General features: G+C 36.9%; 2 protein-coding genes across 3 annotated transcripts; both read right to left on the minus strand.

Annotated features, from left to right (window-relative positions):
* Positions 1-4,323: 4,323 nt before the first annotated feature.
* Positions 4,324-5,844, minus strand: LOC127454179 (protein S100-A1-like). The gene is made up of 3 exons (XM_051721192.1): positions 5,726-5,844; positions 4,933-5,082; positions 4,324-4,682 (listed from the first exon to the last, which is right to left on the minus strand). Exons 2-3 carry the CDS (start codon positions 5,071-5,073, stop codon positions 4,512-4,514), a joined length of 312 nt encoding a protein of 103 aa, XP_051577152.1. The 5' UTR covers positions 5,074-5,082; positions 5,726-5,844; the 3' UTR covers positions 4,324-4,511.
* Positions 5,845-8,791: 2,947 nt separating this feature from the next.
* Positions 8,792-13,810, minus strand: krtcap2 (keratinocyte associated protein 2). 2 transcript variants are annotated; one of them, XM_051721190.1, is made up of 5 exons: positions 13,674-13,810; positions 12,708-12,862; positions 12,505-12,568; positions 12,194-12,260; positions 8,792-9,096 (listed from the first exon to the last, which is right to left on the minus strand). In XM_051721190.1, the coding sequence occupies exons 1-5, from the start codon at positions 13,675-13,677 to the stop codon at positions 8,979-8,981; spliced, it is 408 nt and encodes a 135-aa protein (XP_051577150.1). In that variant the 5' UTR covers positions 13,678-13,810; the 3' UTR covers positions 8,792-8,978. The 2 variants fall into 2 exon arrangements, with proteins under 2 accessions (XP_051577150.1, XP_051577151.1); XM_051721191.1 differs by lacking the exon at positions 13,674-13,810 and adding an exon at positions 13,040-13,376.
* Between the last annotated feature and the right edge of the window lie 1,905 nt (positions 13,811-15,715).

Here is a 15,715-nt window from a genome sequence, read left to right on the forward strand (position 1 = left end):
TTACACTATTTATAAGAGATACAGTAGTTTGAGGAATACTAAAGAAGTTTGGGCACAACTCCAAAAAATGGAGGTTATGGGGGTGGAATGAGGTCCCGGGTCTCTTAAGACCCGAGGTATGCGTTTAAGGTTTAAAGGTGTACTCAGTAATTTTTTCCTCAGTAAAAAAGTTGTATTCCAAAAGAAATTAAAAGCAATTTGAAACACATGTATATAATCATGCTGACTCATGTGAGATGAAGACTTCAGTCATATCAGTAACCTTTTAAAAGCTGTTTTATAATAAATGGAGAGGGACCCATCATGGGGGCTGCCATGTTTTGAACACATGACCAGCCAAATACTACTTGCCTAATCTCAGTAACCACCCTGTTATTAGACACTTTCACTCATGGATTAAATTGATAATAGCTGGCTGTACAAAGTGATTTTCTGCAATGGCAACTTTAACTAAAAACAATTGTGTTTGATTGATGCTGCATCCAGGCCCCAAGGTGTCAGTGTAAGTCCAAGATGACATGAACAAAAACGTATTGAGTGCACCTTTAAACAGTGCTTTTATCAAGATACCCACTGCCAATCTAACAGAGAATATCATCTATTTCTTATAAATCTCTCTCACATTTTAACTTTACAAAAGGCACTCCACCCTTCACTAGTTCACCCAAAAATGACAATTCTGTCATCATTCACTCATATGTTTTTGTTTCTTCTTTGGAACACAAAAGATGTTTGCAGAATGACAATCTCAGTCACCACTTACTTTTTCACTTAACATTTGTAAAAAATAAAAAAAAATCTGTAAAAATTATGCAATGAAAGTGAATGGTGCCATATATTTTTGTATCCTGTGGAAGAAAGGAAGTCATACAGGTTTGGAGCAACAAATTCAGCGAATAGTTCATTACAGAAAGAAACTTTTAAAATTGAACAAATTGTGGAATATTGCTGACATCTAGTGATCATCTTTATGAATTATATCTATACAGTCACATCTCAGACACTGAACACTAACTGTAACCAAAGGTTTCTATCAAGTCAGTCCACTGTCGGACAACTTTGGAACGCTCCTTGGAAGCTATTCTCCAGTCATGAAAGTGCAGCTCCTATCTTCTTCAAAACGGTTGGTCAAGATTACGATCAAAGAGTATATTTTAAATCAGCAATAAAATCTGACAACACTGGTATCATAAATTGTGATTCTTTACCTCATATTACGCTAAAAACGTAATTTCATCGGCTTGTATGGCTAATGCGCATGCGCGTTCTCGAGTTGATTGACAGGCAATGTCTGTATCTAAAAGGTGATTGGCTCTTTTACCTGTAAGGTGGGACTTCCTTTCTACATCCGTTGACCGTTGGGCGCTCGGAGGGTCTTGGTCGTCCGTTGTAATTTCTCCCATTCTAATAGAATAGAAGTGGCCCATCTCTGCTAAATATTCTCTGCTGTTACTCTACGTGTTTTTCACTTTTACAGTGAAAAATAAAAAAAATTAAAATACTTTGTACATTCATGATGCAATTCCTGCAAAATCCAGTTGCTTTGTGCATCACATATTTTGAATTTGATATCTAAATAGACATTGATTTATAGTATAACTTAAAGATACATACTGAGGATTTAAGCTATTGTGTTGAAAATAAAGTGAAATATTGTCAGACAAATCATGTGCTTTATGGAGGAGAAAAAAGCTAACATGTTTGTGCTTGGTCGGATGACCTCATGTGGCTGACACACCCATTCATGGTTGCTGAGCAACTCGAATGTTTACACAGATTTCAGACACGCCCATATCCTCAGTGGTTCCTGAGATTGGGAGGGGCCAAATATATAAAAATCGTAGGATCAGTGTATTATGTGGAACAAAACTTCTTTCTAGGACAGAGTTATCCAGATCCTAACTGTTTACAGTAAAATTAATTTATTTGTGCATTCACAATAATCAGCACCAGATTACACTGATCCCAGACCTGCACCATATATTCAAATAGATGAAAATAGAATGAACACAATAGATTAGGCTTTAATACTCCACATTTCCCACAGCAATGACAGTCTCAAGGGACACTTACAATTAATCTAAATGTAATTGCATGGCTGGGTAAAGTATATTTGCCTTTTGGCTCAAAGTTAAAATCTGTGTATGTATATATTTACTGAAGGTCCGTTGTGTAAAGAGTGGATTACAAAGTGAAAATTACTGAGGAACCGGATCTCCTTTTGTTCTGCACATGACTACTGTTTGAGTAATTACTGTATATTGATGTAAAAAAGAATGATATTGATGGCTATTTGATGACTCTGAGTGGTAACAAGTCCTATGACATATATTGTCATGTCTTCTATATGTACTTACTGATGGTGACTATAATCTGGCATAAAACAAATTTCAGACAATACAGATCAGACAATAATGTATAATTATGATTATGATATTAAAGGCAGAGTCTGGGGACGGATAGTCTTTGAACATCCCACAATTTTCAGATATGGATCAGTTGTCCATCTGTCTACTTAGGGGTGGGTATTCCTGTGATATGCTAAAATTCAAACTGAGGTGTGTTGAAGTTTCATGACATTTGTATGGTTATTATTTCAGCCCTCTCTGGGAAAAGGCAAGGTTGCTCTGTGGCTGTCATCATCTAACTGTTAAGGTTACACATGAAACATAACATCTAATCTGGGTGAATCAAGCAGGCATTATTGTGAAATCAGGCCTCATATTTCAAGTTGCATATTCTGATTATTATCAGAACTCAGACTTTTAAACAACAGCCACAACAGAGGAAAAGCCACAAGCCATCAGGTCCGACAACAGAACTGAAGAAGAACTTGTCAAGCCATACACAAGTATTTGGGTAAGAGGTTATATATTAAATAAAAATGGTCATAAATCAAAAGATACTCTGTTAAATATCCATCAGATAAATAGCCTTGGAGATTGTTGGTGAGAGTGTCTAGAGATGCCTTATACTCTATAAATAATAATATATATATATTGAGTATGAATTATTATAATTCAAAATGATCAACCACTACACACTGAATTGTTATACATCAAACAAGGACAAGGTCTGAAATTGGTGTCTGATTATTGAGCATTCACTGAATACATATTCTAATTTATAACAAATAAAGCGCATAGATGATTTGTTCAGAAAACAAAGTATTAGAGCTGTCAAAATTAACGCGTTAATGCAAGCGATTAATTTTAAATGTTTAACATGTTACATTTTCTTAATTGCGATAAACGCATTGATGGTTAATAAAGCATAACCCAGCAAATACCCTGGTGGGACCAGGGCGGAACCTTTGTAATGTGTCCGCCCGGAGTCATTACACTGATGCGCACACAACAGCGATGGGAAAGGACTTCTTAACTCTATTTGTATGTACAAAGCAAGACTTGTGACAGAAAGCAAGTACTTTGCAGTCTCTGTGAGGCACAATTTAATTACCACAGAATCAGTTCGTCTTAACTATCATAAAAATGCAGAAGAAATGTAATCTTCAAGTGCTTTTCATGTGGAGATCAAAGCGCCGCTTGACGCTGGCACTGAATCATAAACGCTCCTCCAGGTTTGCTGTAACAAATGGATAGCCACAGTCTGCCGGCTGATTAATATTGTGGAAGATGAGAGTTTAAGAGATTTAATGCCCATTCCAAAGAATATGCAAACTATGTGAGGACTAGTTCTTTCAATTAGTCAACCTCCCACTTAGACATTGGTAAATGTTTAATGTTACTTGAACTGGTGCCATTTTTGTGTATTTCTATCTTTATACTGCTGGAAGGCTTTGATTGGAAATGTTGATAAAGCATTATATTGTTACATATTGTTATGTTTTCTTAATAAAGGAAATAAATGCATTTTGACAAAAAGTACATAGAGTCAAATTTCAGCACTTTCAATATCTGCGATTAACCACATTAACTATGAAACATTATGCAATTAATCGCGATTAACAATTGTAATCAACTTAAAGCACTACAAAATATGTATATTCCATGTTATTTTTTCAAAGCACCAGTTAACACACTTTTTCTCACACACTGATTCCTGGCAAAACTCAACAAATGAATGTACCCTTGAGTGAATTATAGAGGACTTTTGCATTCCCTCTTGATAAAGTCTCAGGAGTCTGTCTCAATGAGAATTTATAAGAGAACACATGTGACATAGCTTCAAAATTGCACAAAGTATTATGCAGAGCTCTCCTACCCTGGGGCACAGGGGCACATTACAAATACATTCTAACTCTAGAATTCTAGAAAGATTCTATATTACAGAACCTGAACAGACACCATGGAGGAAAAGAAAGAAATTCATTACGTTTTTATTTTCGTGGTGAGACTTACAGGACTGGGGATGATAAATGCGAACATCACTTGACAAATGTAATTTTATCTACATTTTTCTACATTTATATCAAAACATACTCCTTGGCAACACACATACACTGTTACTTTGCACAAAAAGTCATTCTTTTTTCCCTCATGTTTGTTCTTTCATGGCTTTTTCTGACCCAATGTCTGCTTCTGCTTTATCTGGTAGATCTGCTCGCAGGCAATGGACAAGCCCACCACAAGAGACACAAACTCCTCAAAATTTACTTCTCCATCCCCATTAGCATCCAGATCCTTCATAATCTTGTCTACGGCCGCAGCATCCTTCTGAGACTAGTGAGAAAAGAGAGATACAGATTTTTCCCCCTAGTTAAATAGTAAAGACAAAATGGAAGCATGTTTTGTTGAGAGGCTCAAGAAACAGTACACAGATGATGGAAAAGAGTGAAGTGTGGAAAATATTCATAACAAAGATCATAGCAGGGGTGAGGAGTGAAGGAATACCATGTGACTGGAAGATATGGTGTAGGAATGAGGGAGGAAATGAGTGGTGGTCATGTGGAGGAGTGGAGGAATGTAGTACCTTAAGAAAGCTAGACAGTTCTGTCTCCATCAGTTGTTTGAGCTCTCTGCGGCTCAGGGTTGTACTAATACCCTCTCTGCCCGCATAACGATGAAACACCACAATCATTGTTTCCATTGCTCTCTCCAGATCAGACGGCATTGTGACTGTCTACAGAGAATAATATGTTTATTATATACGGTATATATACATTATTATATGACATATAATAATATGTTAATATCTCATCCCACGAGCACATGCACTAAATAATGTGAATAAATCTGAATATTTGGCAAACAGTCTATTGTTCTCCTCCTATCTCCAGACTGGGAAAAAGAAGTGGGTTTTTTCCAATTGGAAACAAGCCAAACCAAAGAGTGAGTAATGCCCATTCTTCATGCCCAGTAAATGCAGGAAAAATTAAGGCACTTATTTTAAGTATAGTACATGGAGATACCACTGATTAAAAATGGTTCCAATATGAATACAATAATAGTGATTTAAACTACTTTATGTCCAGTAAATGTGTATCTTACTCTAAAAAAAAAATAAATAAAAAAAATCGAGAAATGACCAGCTCATGATTAAATTAAATAAATAACGCTGCAGTTCACGGAATCTACACATAAGTGATATGCCTGGTCATTTAACAAATATTTTCATATTTCAGCTTTTTGTCTGGCTACTAAACAAGTCAAACATATTCACAGTACAAACGTAAAAACTTCTAATAGCGGTCCCAGACAGTAACTTTAAGTAAAAGAAAGTTTATGAGAATTAAAAGATTGTGCAACAAGGTGCACGCACTTACCTTAATAAATGCAGGACGTCAACTGAAGAAGAAAGAATGTCCTGTGCACGAGCTGAGAAAAAGCTTTGCAGGAATTTATAGCGGGGCTCCGCCCGAATGAACTGAGCACGAGTGAGACTGTGAGTAGGCAGTGACTAAGTTAACTGTTTATGGCTAACTTTACAGATAACGCTGACTGGGATTTACAGTCCAAATGTGAAGTAATACGAGTAAATCTATGTAAATATATACAAAAGTGCGTCTTAAGAGACAGGAATAAGAAAATTCCACTCTAAACAAACAGAATGGACTCTTTACATAGAGGACCACAAACCAATGTAGTGCTTAACATTTTCGGTAACACTTCATACGAAAGTTCCCTGTGTTAAAGGGATTGTTCACTTAAAAATGAACATTCTCTTATCGTTTACTCACCCTCATGCCATCCCGATGAGAATTTTTCTTCTTCTGCTGAACACAAATGAAGAATATCTCAGCTCTGTATGTCCATGCAATGCAAATGAATGGTGATCAGAACTCCAAAAGCTCCAAAAAGGAGATAAAGTCAGCATAACAGTAATCCATAAGACTCCAGTAGTTTAATCAAAGTCTTCTGAAGTCATCAAGTTACTATATAACTCCTTTTTCACTTGCCATTGCAGTCTCTAGGCTATTCTTGAAGTAGATTACACTTCCTTGTGCTTAACGCATGCACAGAGGGCTGGATAACACTATAGATATAATCGAGCTTGAAATCATGATCGAAAAGGAGACTGCTGTCAAGAAAATATTTATATTTTGGTTATATTTCGGTCTATTTTCCCCAAAACCAGCTGGACTGCTTCAGAAGACATTGATTTAACCATTGGAGTCTTATGGATTACTTTTTTGCTGACTTTATCTTTTTTGGAGTTCTGGTAACCATTCACTTGCATTGTATGGACCTACAGAGCTGAGATATTCTTCGAAAAAATATTTGTTTGTGTTCAGCAGAAGAAAGAATGTCATACATATCTGGGATGGCATGAGGGTGAGTAATTGATAAAATAATTTTGAGTGAACTATACCTTTAAAAGTTTATAAAGGGGTTCATTCATGACTAATAAGTTGTTTACAAATGCATTATAAATAATTTATATGCAGTTGCATAAATGCAACATTCATCTAATACTTGCCAAATAGTCAGCATTCTAACTTACATGTTATAAATGCTTAATACACTTGTTCATACTTGTTTTGATTTAAAAAAATGCCGTTTTATTATTTATTTCAAGATGTAGCAAAAATAGACTGTTATGGTGAGATTAAAAGGAGAGACTGTCATTTTGCTACAGTCTGTTTGTGTTTATATGAATTACTATAATCTTTTCCCCAATTTACCTAGTCCTAGTTACTTAAAGTCCTCTGCAGAAACACTTTTAAGGTCTTCATGCTCATTTTCATGCAATAAAGCACGATGACCATTAAACCATGCTGACATTTTATGTACAGATTTCTAATTTTGGCATCTTCTTAGTAATAAATACTCAACATCTGTCCACTTCACATTAAGGTGTATTTTCATAGGTTAATGATTTATAATGCATTTGTAAATAATTTATTAGTCATTAATGAACCCCTTTAATGAAACCATTAACAAAGTGAACATTGATGTTGTGTTACCAAGTTTCCCCCACTTTTTCCAACCCTACTGCACTGAATAGTTTACACTACAGTGGAATTTAATAAAAATAGTTACGTAATAAATCATAATTATAACATTATATGTTACTGTCAATGTAGGTCTATGCTAAATAAATGTTCAGAGAATATTTTTTTTACAGAGAGGAACAGCTTGTTCCATTCCACCATTTCCTAACTAAATGACTCATCACTTTCACAATGCTTCATGTCTAACAACACAACATGTCTGTCTCTCCATTATGGTGTATTTTGGGCACATTTCAGAAGAGGATAATTATCAGTCCATTATTTTTAAGGGCAAAGGCTGCTGTTTTTGACTGATTTCAGGTCTCTTTTAATCTGCCCAGTGGGCTTTAAGGGGCTGTCTAGAAGATGCCTTTAACCATTTACTGTGTGTGATAAAAGACGGAGGCACTTCAATCCTTCTAAATATAGCTGTGTTAAGAAGCAGCATTACTGTGTACATACCATACTAAAGTGTGTAAGTATGTTTAGCCAAGATTCCTACATTTGTTGCACCACATACATAACAAATTAAAATATCAGTAGAACATGAGAAAAAAGGGGAGGAAAGGAGGAAGCAAGAAAATAGTCATGCGTAGATAGCCACACCTTGTCAAAATACCATGTACTGTTACCATGGTGACCATGACAGTGAATTCCTTGCAATTACCACTTCGTTTAGCTCTCTGGAGATTTTCAATACATCTTGCAAGCTAGAGCATGAAGTTTCCTTAAATTTCCTCATCAGTAGTTTGGTTCACTATAGCCCGAAGTGGATGCATCTATTCATTATCATTCATGAACACTAAAAAGAGGCACCACCAAAAAACAATGAAGTTTTCAATTCCAATAACACTACTAAACAGTTTTGTCCAGCTCAACACAAATGTTCATAAAAGGAGTGCTGGAGTTTCTTTAGCCTGTGAAAACTACATTTGTTTAGCATAGAAGTTTAACAGCTCTCTGGTTTTAATTGCAATTATCTGTTTATAATTTTTAATATTTGGGTGGGTAGCTATTACTGTGGTGAAGACCCATACTTAGAATTTCATGCTAATTTAATCCGGCTGTTTAAACTTTAATGTCCTACTAGATTATATACAGTCGAAAGTAGACATTGATTGGAGATTGATGTTATGTGCAGGGTCAGTACCAGGACTGCTGCAGGAGTCAGCTGAGATTACAGAGACGCAGTGACCCCTTATTAATGGTGTTACAGATGATTTTCATTGTTTTGCTATGTTTCTGTTTGCTTTCCTTTTCAATAAATGAACAAGCTATATCTGACAGTGCCAACAAGGAAAACAGCAGCAGCAATGATTGCCTGAAATTAGAAAGACCAGATTTTCTTTTATCAACTTTTAATAACAAACCATTTAACAAAAAAAAATTCATGAGCAGAAAAAAAAAAAAAAAAAAAAACTCACTTATCTATTGCTGGTAAGACCAAATATGTTCAGTTATCTTTACAATGTGTATGGAATGGAAAAAAAAAAAGATCAAAAACATCACATCTTTGATCATGATTATACAGTTGTCTGATGGTTTAATGGGTGGCTGGGGACTTTAACGGAATGTCATAAGTTCTTCAGTTCTTCCTTTTGCCCTTGCTGGTGGGTTTGGCAGGTGTTGGGTTGGGAGCTGCTTGGTAGAGCGCCGCTGACACTTTGTTGATGTAGTACAGTGCAAAGATAGAGAAGATAAGGCTATATAGGAGAAGACAGTGAAAGAAGAAATAAACAGTGTTAAAGAAGGTATATTTAGCCAATTTGATGGTGAAGCCACAAAATGAGTAGTTCTAAAAACATGTATAAATTCTTGTATGGCAGAGCTATTCAATTCGGTTTCCGGAGCGCCACTGTCCTTTAGCTCTAATCTTAATCAAAAACACCTGAACCAGCAATTTAAGGGGTGCTTTTCGATACTCTACTTGACGCTTCCTCGTTTCCTCGCTCAATTCTCAAAATGTACAGGGAGGAGGTGAGGCCTGAGGGTTTTTCAATGGTGCTTGCTATGGTTTATTCTGACGAATATTGAGCCATCCATTTAAGCGATGGATGTTGTGAGGTGCTAAGGGAGAGTAATGAGCACAGGAGCATCTTATGCGGAAGTCTTTTTTTTGTCAAAGCTGGTTTCACCTTTGTGGATTAAATAAACCATAATTGTCACATTCTTCAACAGTGCATTGAATTATTAGGATTTATTTTGAATATACTGTATTCATTAATCAAGTTTCAACAACATAATGGCAAGCACTCTGACATAATGCTGCTGTACAGAGACGGCGCTCTGAAGTGACACTTGAGTGAGCAAGGATGTTCCATTTTATAAATACATCTTGAATCGATTCCTCCGCCCTCACTTCCTTTCCTTGCATCTTAAGAGTGAGGAGCTAGGAAAGGAAACAAGCCCTGTGTCCAAAAATCGCATAATGTTGTAGTATGTACTGCATTTGATGAAGGACACACTTTTCGAAAGTACTTTCTTTAGTACGCAGGTAAGTAGTATAAATAAATTCTAGGCATGTCATAAAATATCGATATATTGATTACTAATCGGAACGTTATTTTATCGACATATTTTTGATGCATCGACATAATAACATTAGCCGATATTTAAATTAGAAGTCTAATTTGTGTGCTTTCCAATTCACTCAGTTGGGCTTCTTTTGAGTGTATGGCATGATAATGTTAGGAGAACACATGGGGGTGATATAACAGGTCACAAGGCACAGGTATCACAACATAGGACAGGTATTTTAGAGCTTGCAAAGGATGCATACACACAAAAGTTATGAAGGTTTTTCTACTTCAAGAATGAAAGTGACATTGATGACTTTGCAGGTTAGTGTATGAAACTTCTTTAACTGCGCAAACTGAACGATTAGAAATTATTATACAATTTCTCTGTATGTATATTTGAACAGGTTTCATTCAAACTGTCAAACCACAAAACGACATACTTGTAACAGAAAATACATTGTTAGGCTATAGGAAAGATGCATATACACATTATATCATTCACTGATGGCTAGAGAAAATAATTGTTGTACTTTGATAACGATTTGGTTCAAATTTAATGGAAAACTATGCAAGTTACGCTCCTTGGTGCTGCATGTTTAGTCAAGATTTGATCAAGATGCATTTGTTGCACCATATACATAACAAATTAAAATGGTTTAAATCTGTTCAGACAACACTATACATTTCATCACTTTGAAAATGTAACAGAATCATTATCAGTAGAACATGTGAAAAAAGGGGAGGAAAGGAGAAAGCAAGAGAATGGTCATGGGTGGATAGTACATGGTGTTTTGACAAGGTGTGGCTGTGTTGCCATGGTGACCATGACAGTGACTTCCTTGCAATTACCACTCTGTTTAGCTCTCTGGAGATTTTCAATACATTCCTCGCAAGCTAGAGCATGAAGTTTTCTTAAATTTCCTCATCAGTAGTTTGGTTCACTATAGCCCGAAGTGGATGCATCTATTCATTATCATTCATAAAAACTAAAAAGAGGCACCACCACAAAACAATTACGTTTTTAATTCCAATAACACTACTATAGCATTGCACCATTAAGGAAAGCAGTACATTTATGTGCTAATTAAATGCACTAGATATCGTAAAGGTGAACGGCAAAGAGTTTTGTCCAGCTCAACACAAATTTTCATAAAGGAGTGCTGGAGTTTCTTAAGCCTGTTAAAACTACATTTGTTTAGCATAGCAGTTTAACAACTCTCTGGTTTTAATTGAAACTGTCAGTTTAAAATATTTGGGTGGGTAGCTATTACTGTGGTTAAGATCCATACTTAGAATTCCATGTTAATTTAATCCGGCTGTTTAAACTTTAATGTCCTACTAGATTATATACAGTCGAAAGTAGACATTGATCAACTGTCAAATTTAATGGAAAACTATGCGAGTTATGCAGATTTTTGAGCACCCTCAAGAGATGGCAAGCCCGTGCTGTGCATTTACCATAGACAATAATTATTTAGAATTTTAGAACAGGCCATGTCGTCAGACGTGTCCGGTGTGTGACCCCTTTTAATTTACCCTGCCATTTACACTTTACCAAAGTTGTGTTGAGAAATATGTTTGAAAAAACAAAAACTAATGTGCAACGAGCAGCCCTATTTATTTCCGAAAAATCCCAATATATATTGATAATTATCAGGAAAATCTTCTGATTATAGATGAGTGAAAAATGGATCGATCCCAAGCCTAATACATTTCTTCATCCAGGAATGTGGGAATTGTCTCATGACCTGAATATATGCTGTAGTAACAACAACTATGAAAATAATCTACTCTGGTTTTGTTAAACAAGCACAATTTTACCACAAGGAACAACGTTCTTGATAAATATAGCTCGTACAGTTTAAATGAGCCACCGACCCACGGGTCTCCACTGTTTTTTCAAATCTAGCATTTTGAATATGACATCTCAGCTCCTGTGCCATTATGAGATCCTCATTTAAGAATCTTGCCCGGAAATAGAAGGTAATCTGGGTATTTCTCACCAACTCTTTTATGAAAATTAAGGTTCCGGACAGCCTAATCCATTGGCATTCTGTTTTTTGCATACTATGTAGTAGGGAAGTTTGCATATTTGGACAGAGCTATGGAAAAGAAACGAGGAATCACAATTTATGAAATGAGAAGCACCCAAGGTCTTCAGGATCACTTGAAAATTAAAGACAGAAGTCTAAAAGCAGGACTGGAATTAAACTCTGCATGGAAAGAACAGAATTGAATAGCCCTGCTATAATGCATTTATCCATTTCTCTTTGATACTCACCATGTTGTCACGCACACACGATGCACCAAACCAGAGGCAAACAGAGAGAGGCACAGGCACAAGAGAACTAAGAGAGAAAATAATATTCAGTCGAGCAACAGATTAAATATATTAAATCTGATTTCCATTATCTATTCAAATTTGTAGAATAAGTCCATTATTAAACTCTGGTCATCATTAAAAGCTTGAACTATCATGCATTATAATTCATTTAGAACTTCTTTTTTTTTTTTAAAGTGTGGAGGATTCAAACAACAATAGCAGTATGACAAAAGGTTTCTGTCATAAACGCAGTCTGTGTGCATACTTACTCTCTGGGAATATTTTTGCTTGGAAACCCTTGCCAAAGATTAGGTTTTCCAGGTTATTGAAAGCCTGTAGTTGCAGGTTAAGAATTAACACAACCATCAGATATACAACTACAAACTATCTAAGCCAAAACTGACATAATGCTGAGGTTAAACAAACATGGCAACAAGTAAGACGAATGGGACTGTGTGCTGCAGAAGGATACAGTGAGAGAGCAGACAAACAGCACAGAGCCCAGGAAGCCCCCCAGGATGGTCAGCCACTCTGATGAGCCCAGCAATCGACTGAACATCTGCATTCCTGCAAACACCAGCACTGACAGCAGACTGGACAACACCAACGATGTGCTTGTGTTTACCGCTATGACAATACAAAGACAGGGTGGAGGAGGGGGATTGTTAGAGTGAAAGTACAAGTTTAAAATCAAAGATTTGTTTATACTATACATTTATTAGTCTTCTTTGCATGACATGCCAAATATCAACATTTAATTGAGAGAAAAACAAAAACCCACACACAAAAGAGCTAAACACTTACGCAAAACCCCCTTCCCTGAAATATAAAAATATTATTCTTTTTTTTAATTATTATGACAAAGTAGGCTACGTGTTTAGGTCTTGACAGATAGTGTTATGCAATTGTTGACAAATGGTTCCGCTGCGGACAAGTGTTCATTACGGAAGTCTTCTTGTTGCGGAACAAGAACTTATGCAGCAGAAATAGCATAACATGATCAACTACAATTTACACAATAAAAACATATTAAAATATTAGTCCGAAGACAAAAACTGAACCACAGACATAAAAGGGAAAGTGAAATATGGAAAAAATACGAAGCGGGTAAATAGCCAAGAACTGACACGTCAGTGTACGCGCTTCAATATGTTCCGTCGGGAAACAAACACTGCAACTTCAATTTTCCTCTACTGTCTTAACGATTAAAAAAATCAGACGTGCACACAATTACTAAGTTATTTTTATTCTTGCACTTTTTCTGCGATTACTGCGCCGAGACAACAAAACCAAATTGGACAACTTAACTAAAACGGTTTGCCGGTTAGCAGTGGGCTGAATGTGATTCACACTGTACAATAAATGATAAAAATATTTTTCGTCGTTTATGATCATGCTTGCAAAATAAACCATAGACTAGTGCAGAAACAAAACTCACCCATATTCGAGTTGAAAAAAAAATCAGTAGATCCTACACTCAACTGTGTTCAGTCCCAGGGCCAGCAGAGCAGAGATGACGTGCAGCTAACGTGTAAAAATTGTGCCAACTCCTCCCGTGAATAAACACACGTGCTCCATCTGGTGGACAGGAGAGTGCAGCACATTCCAAAGTCTTTTTTTTTTTTTTATTAATTAATTTTTTTTTTATTATTGTTTTTTTTTATTTAGAACAATGCAAATATCAGGGGCTTACAGGAAAAATTACATGAAAAAGAAAAAACTAAAATAAAAAGAAAATAATAATAATAAAAATAAAATAAAAAATAAAATACATTAAATTAAACATTTAAGCATAGTAAACAGTTGTATAGTTCATATTGCTTTCAATTTTCTACTTTTAGAGATAGTTTCCAGGTATGTTTTAATGTCAATTTTAAATTGTTAAAATACAGGTATTTTTTCAATTCATTTGACTTTATGTATAAAATAACCAGCCATAATAATGATTAAATCACATATAAATACTAGATTTTTATCTTTATAAATTGAGAAACACTTTAACATCACATCACTTTCTTCAAAATTAACAACAATATTAGCTTCTTTTTGGAAATAAATTCTCTCCAAAAGACTTGTACCTTAGGACACTCCCAATATAAATGATTAATAGTCTCAGGAGCACTTTTACAAAATGTACAATTATCTTCCACTCTAACTTTAAAGCATTGTACCACAAGTGTCTTGTCTGGGTATACTCGATGTACAGTCTTATATGAAACCTCCTTTACTTTGTTTGTAATACAATACATGTGAGGAGTCAACCATACTGTACTCCAATCAAACTGTTTTTTAAACAGAAAGTTCCATTTAGCTGTAACAGCAAGGAACGTAAAAAAAAAAAAATTATTACACCCATAACTTAAAAAATCTTTGCTGTGCAACCTAATGCAGGTAGTAAACTCTTCAACTGATTCTAATAAATGATTATTGTCATACACCAATGAAAACAAGACACATGAACAGGGGACACACATGACAAGATCACATGAGGGAACAGGAATTCACATGACATGACACCACATGACCTGAACAGGAACTAAACTTTAAAATAAAAGACATGAAAACAAGAACAAAACATATCACATATCAAAACATATGTGACATATCCCCCCCACTAGAACATAAAACATAAACACAAAGTTCACTGTGGGGGGGATGGGCTACATGGCATGACATGGAAACATGGTATGGCAGGATCCAGACTTGGCCATGGTAGGTGTGGATGATGACTCGCTGGCCACGGCAGGCGTGACCGCTGGACCGTGGAGCAGAGGCGGGCCCGGACCGCGGAGCAGAGGCGTGCCTGGACCGTGGAACAGAGGCTTGCTTGTGACATGGCATGGAGCTGACTCTGGCATGGCTGTGACATGGCATGGAGCTGACTCTGGCGTGGCTGTGACATGGCATGGAGCAGGCTGACTCTGGCGTGGCTGTGACATGGCATGGAGCAGGCTGACTCTGGCGTGGCTGTGACATGGCATGGAGCAGGCTGACTCTGGCGTGGCTGTGACATGGCATGGAGCAGGCTGACTCTGGCGTGGCTGTGACATGGCATGGAGCAGGCTGACTCTGGCGTGGCTGTGACATGGCATGGAGCAAGCTGAGTCTGGCGTGGCTGTGACATGGCATGGAGCTGAGTCTGGCATGGCTGTGAGAGGCTCGAGGGGCGAAGACGTGGAATGCGGTGCCGTGGGAGGCTCGAGGAGTGAAGCCGTGGAAGGTGGAGCCATGGGAGGCTCGAGGGCCGAAGCCGTAGAAGGCTGAGCCGTGGGAGGCCCGAGGGGTGAAGCCGTGGAAGGCTCGAGGCTAAGAGTCCTGGATGACTGGAAAACGACCTCCATGGTCGTGAGCATGGGCAGAGACTCGGGAATGACCTCTGTGGTCGTAAACACTGGCTGAGACTTGGGAACGACCTCTGTGGTCGTGAGCATGGGCAGAGACTCGGAAAGAACTCTATGGTCGTGATAACTGGCAGAGACT

The sequence above is a fragment of the Myxocyprinus asiaticus genome, chromosome 16, assembly GCF_019703515.2.
Source record: "Myxocyprinus asiaticus isolate MX2 ecotype Aquarium Trade chromosome 16, UBuf_Myxa_2, whole genome shotgun sequence".
Lineage (NCBI taxonomy): Eukaryota > Metazoa > Chordata > Actinopteri > Cypriniformes > Catostomidae > Myxocyprinus > Myxocyprinus asiaticus.

Coding starts and splice junctions, on each gene's coding strand:
- LOC127454179 (XM_051721192.1), bottom strand. CDS start 5,073: ATGCCGTCTGATCTGGAGAGAGCAATGGAAACAATGATTGTGGTGTTT. Junction 4,683..4,932: donor AACTGTCTAGCTTTCTTAAG/GTACTACATTCC, acceptor TTTTCTCACTAG/TCTCAGAAGGATGCTGCGGC.
- krtcap2 (XM_051721190.1), bottom strand. Junction 12,569..12,707: donor TGTTTGTCTGCTCTCTCACT/GTATCCTTCTGC, acceptor CTGCAACTACAG/GCTTTCAATAACCTGGAAAA. Junction 12,261..12,504: donor AGCAAAAATATTCCCAGAGA/GTAAGTATGCAC, acceptor TTTCTCTCTTAG/TTCTCTTGTGCCTGTGCCTC.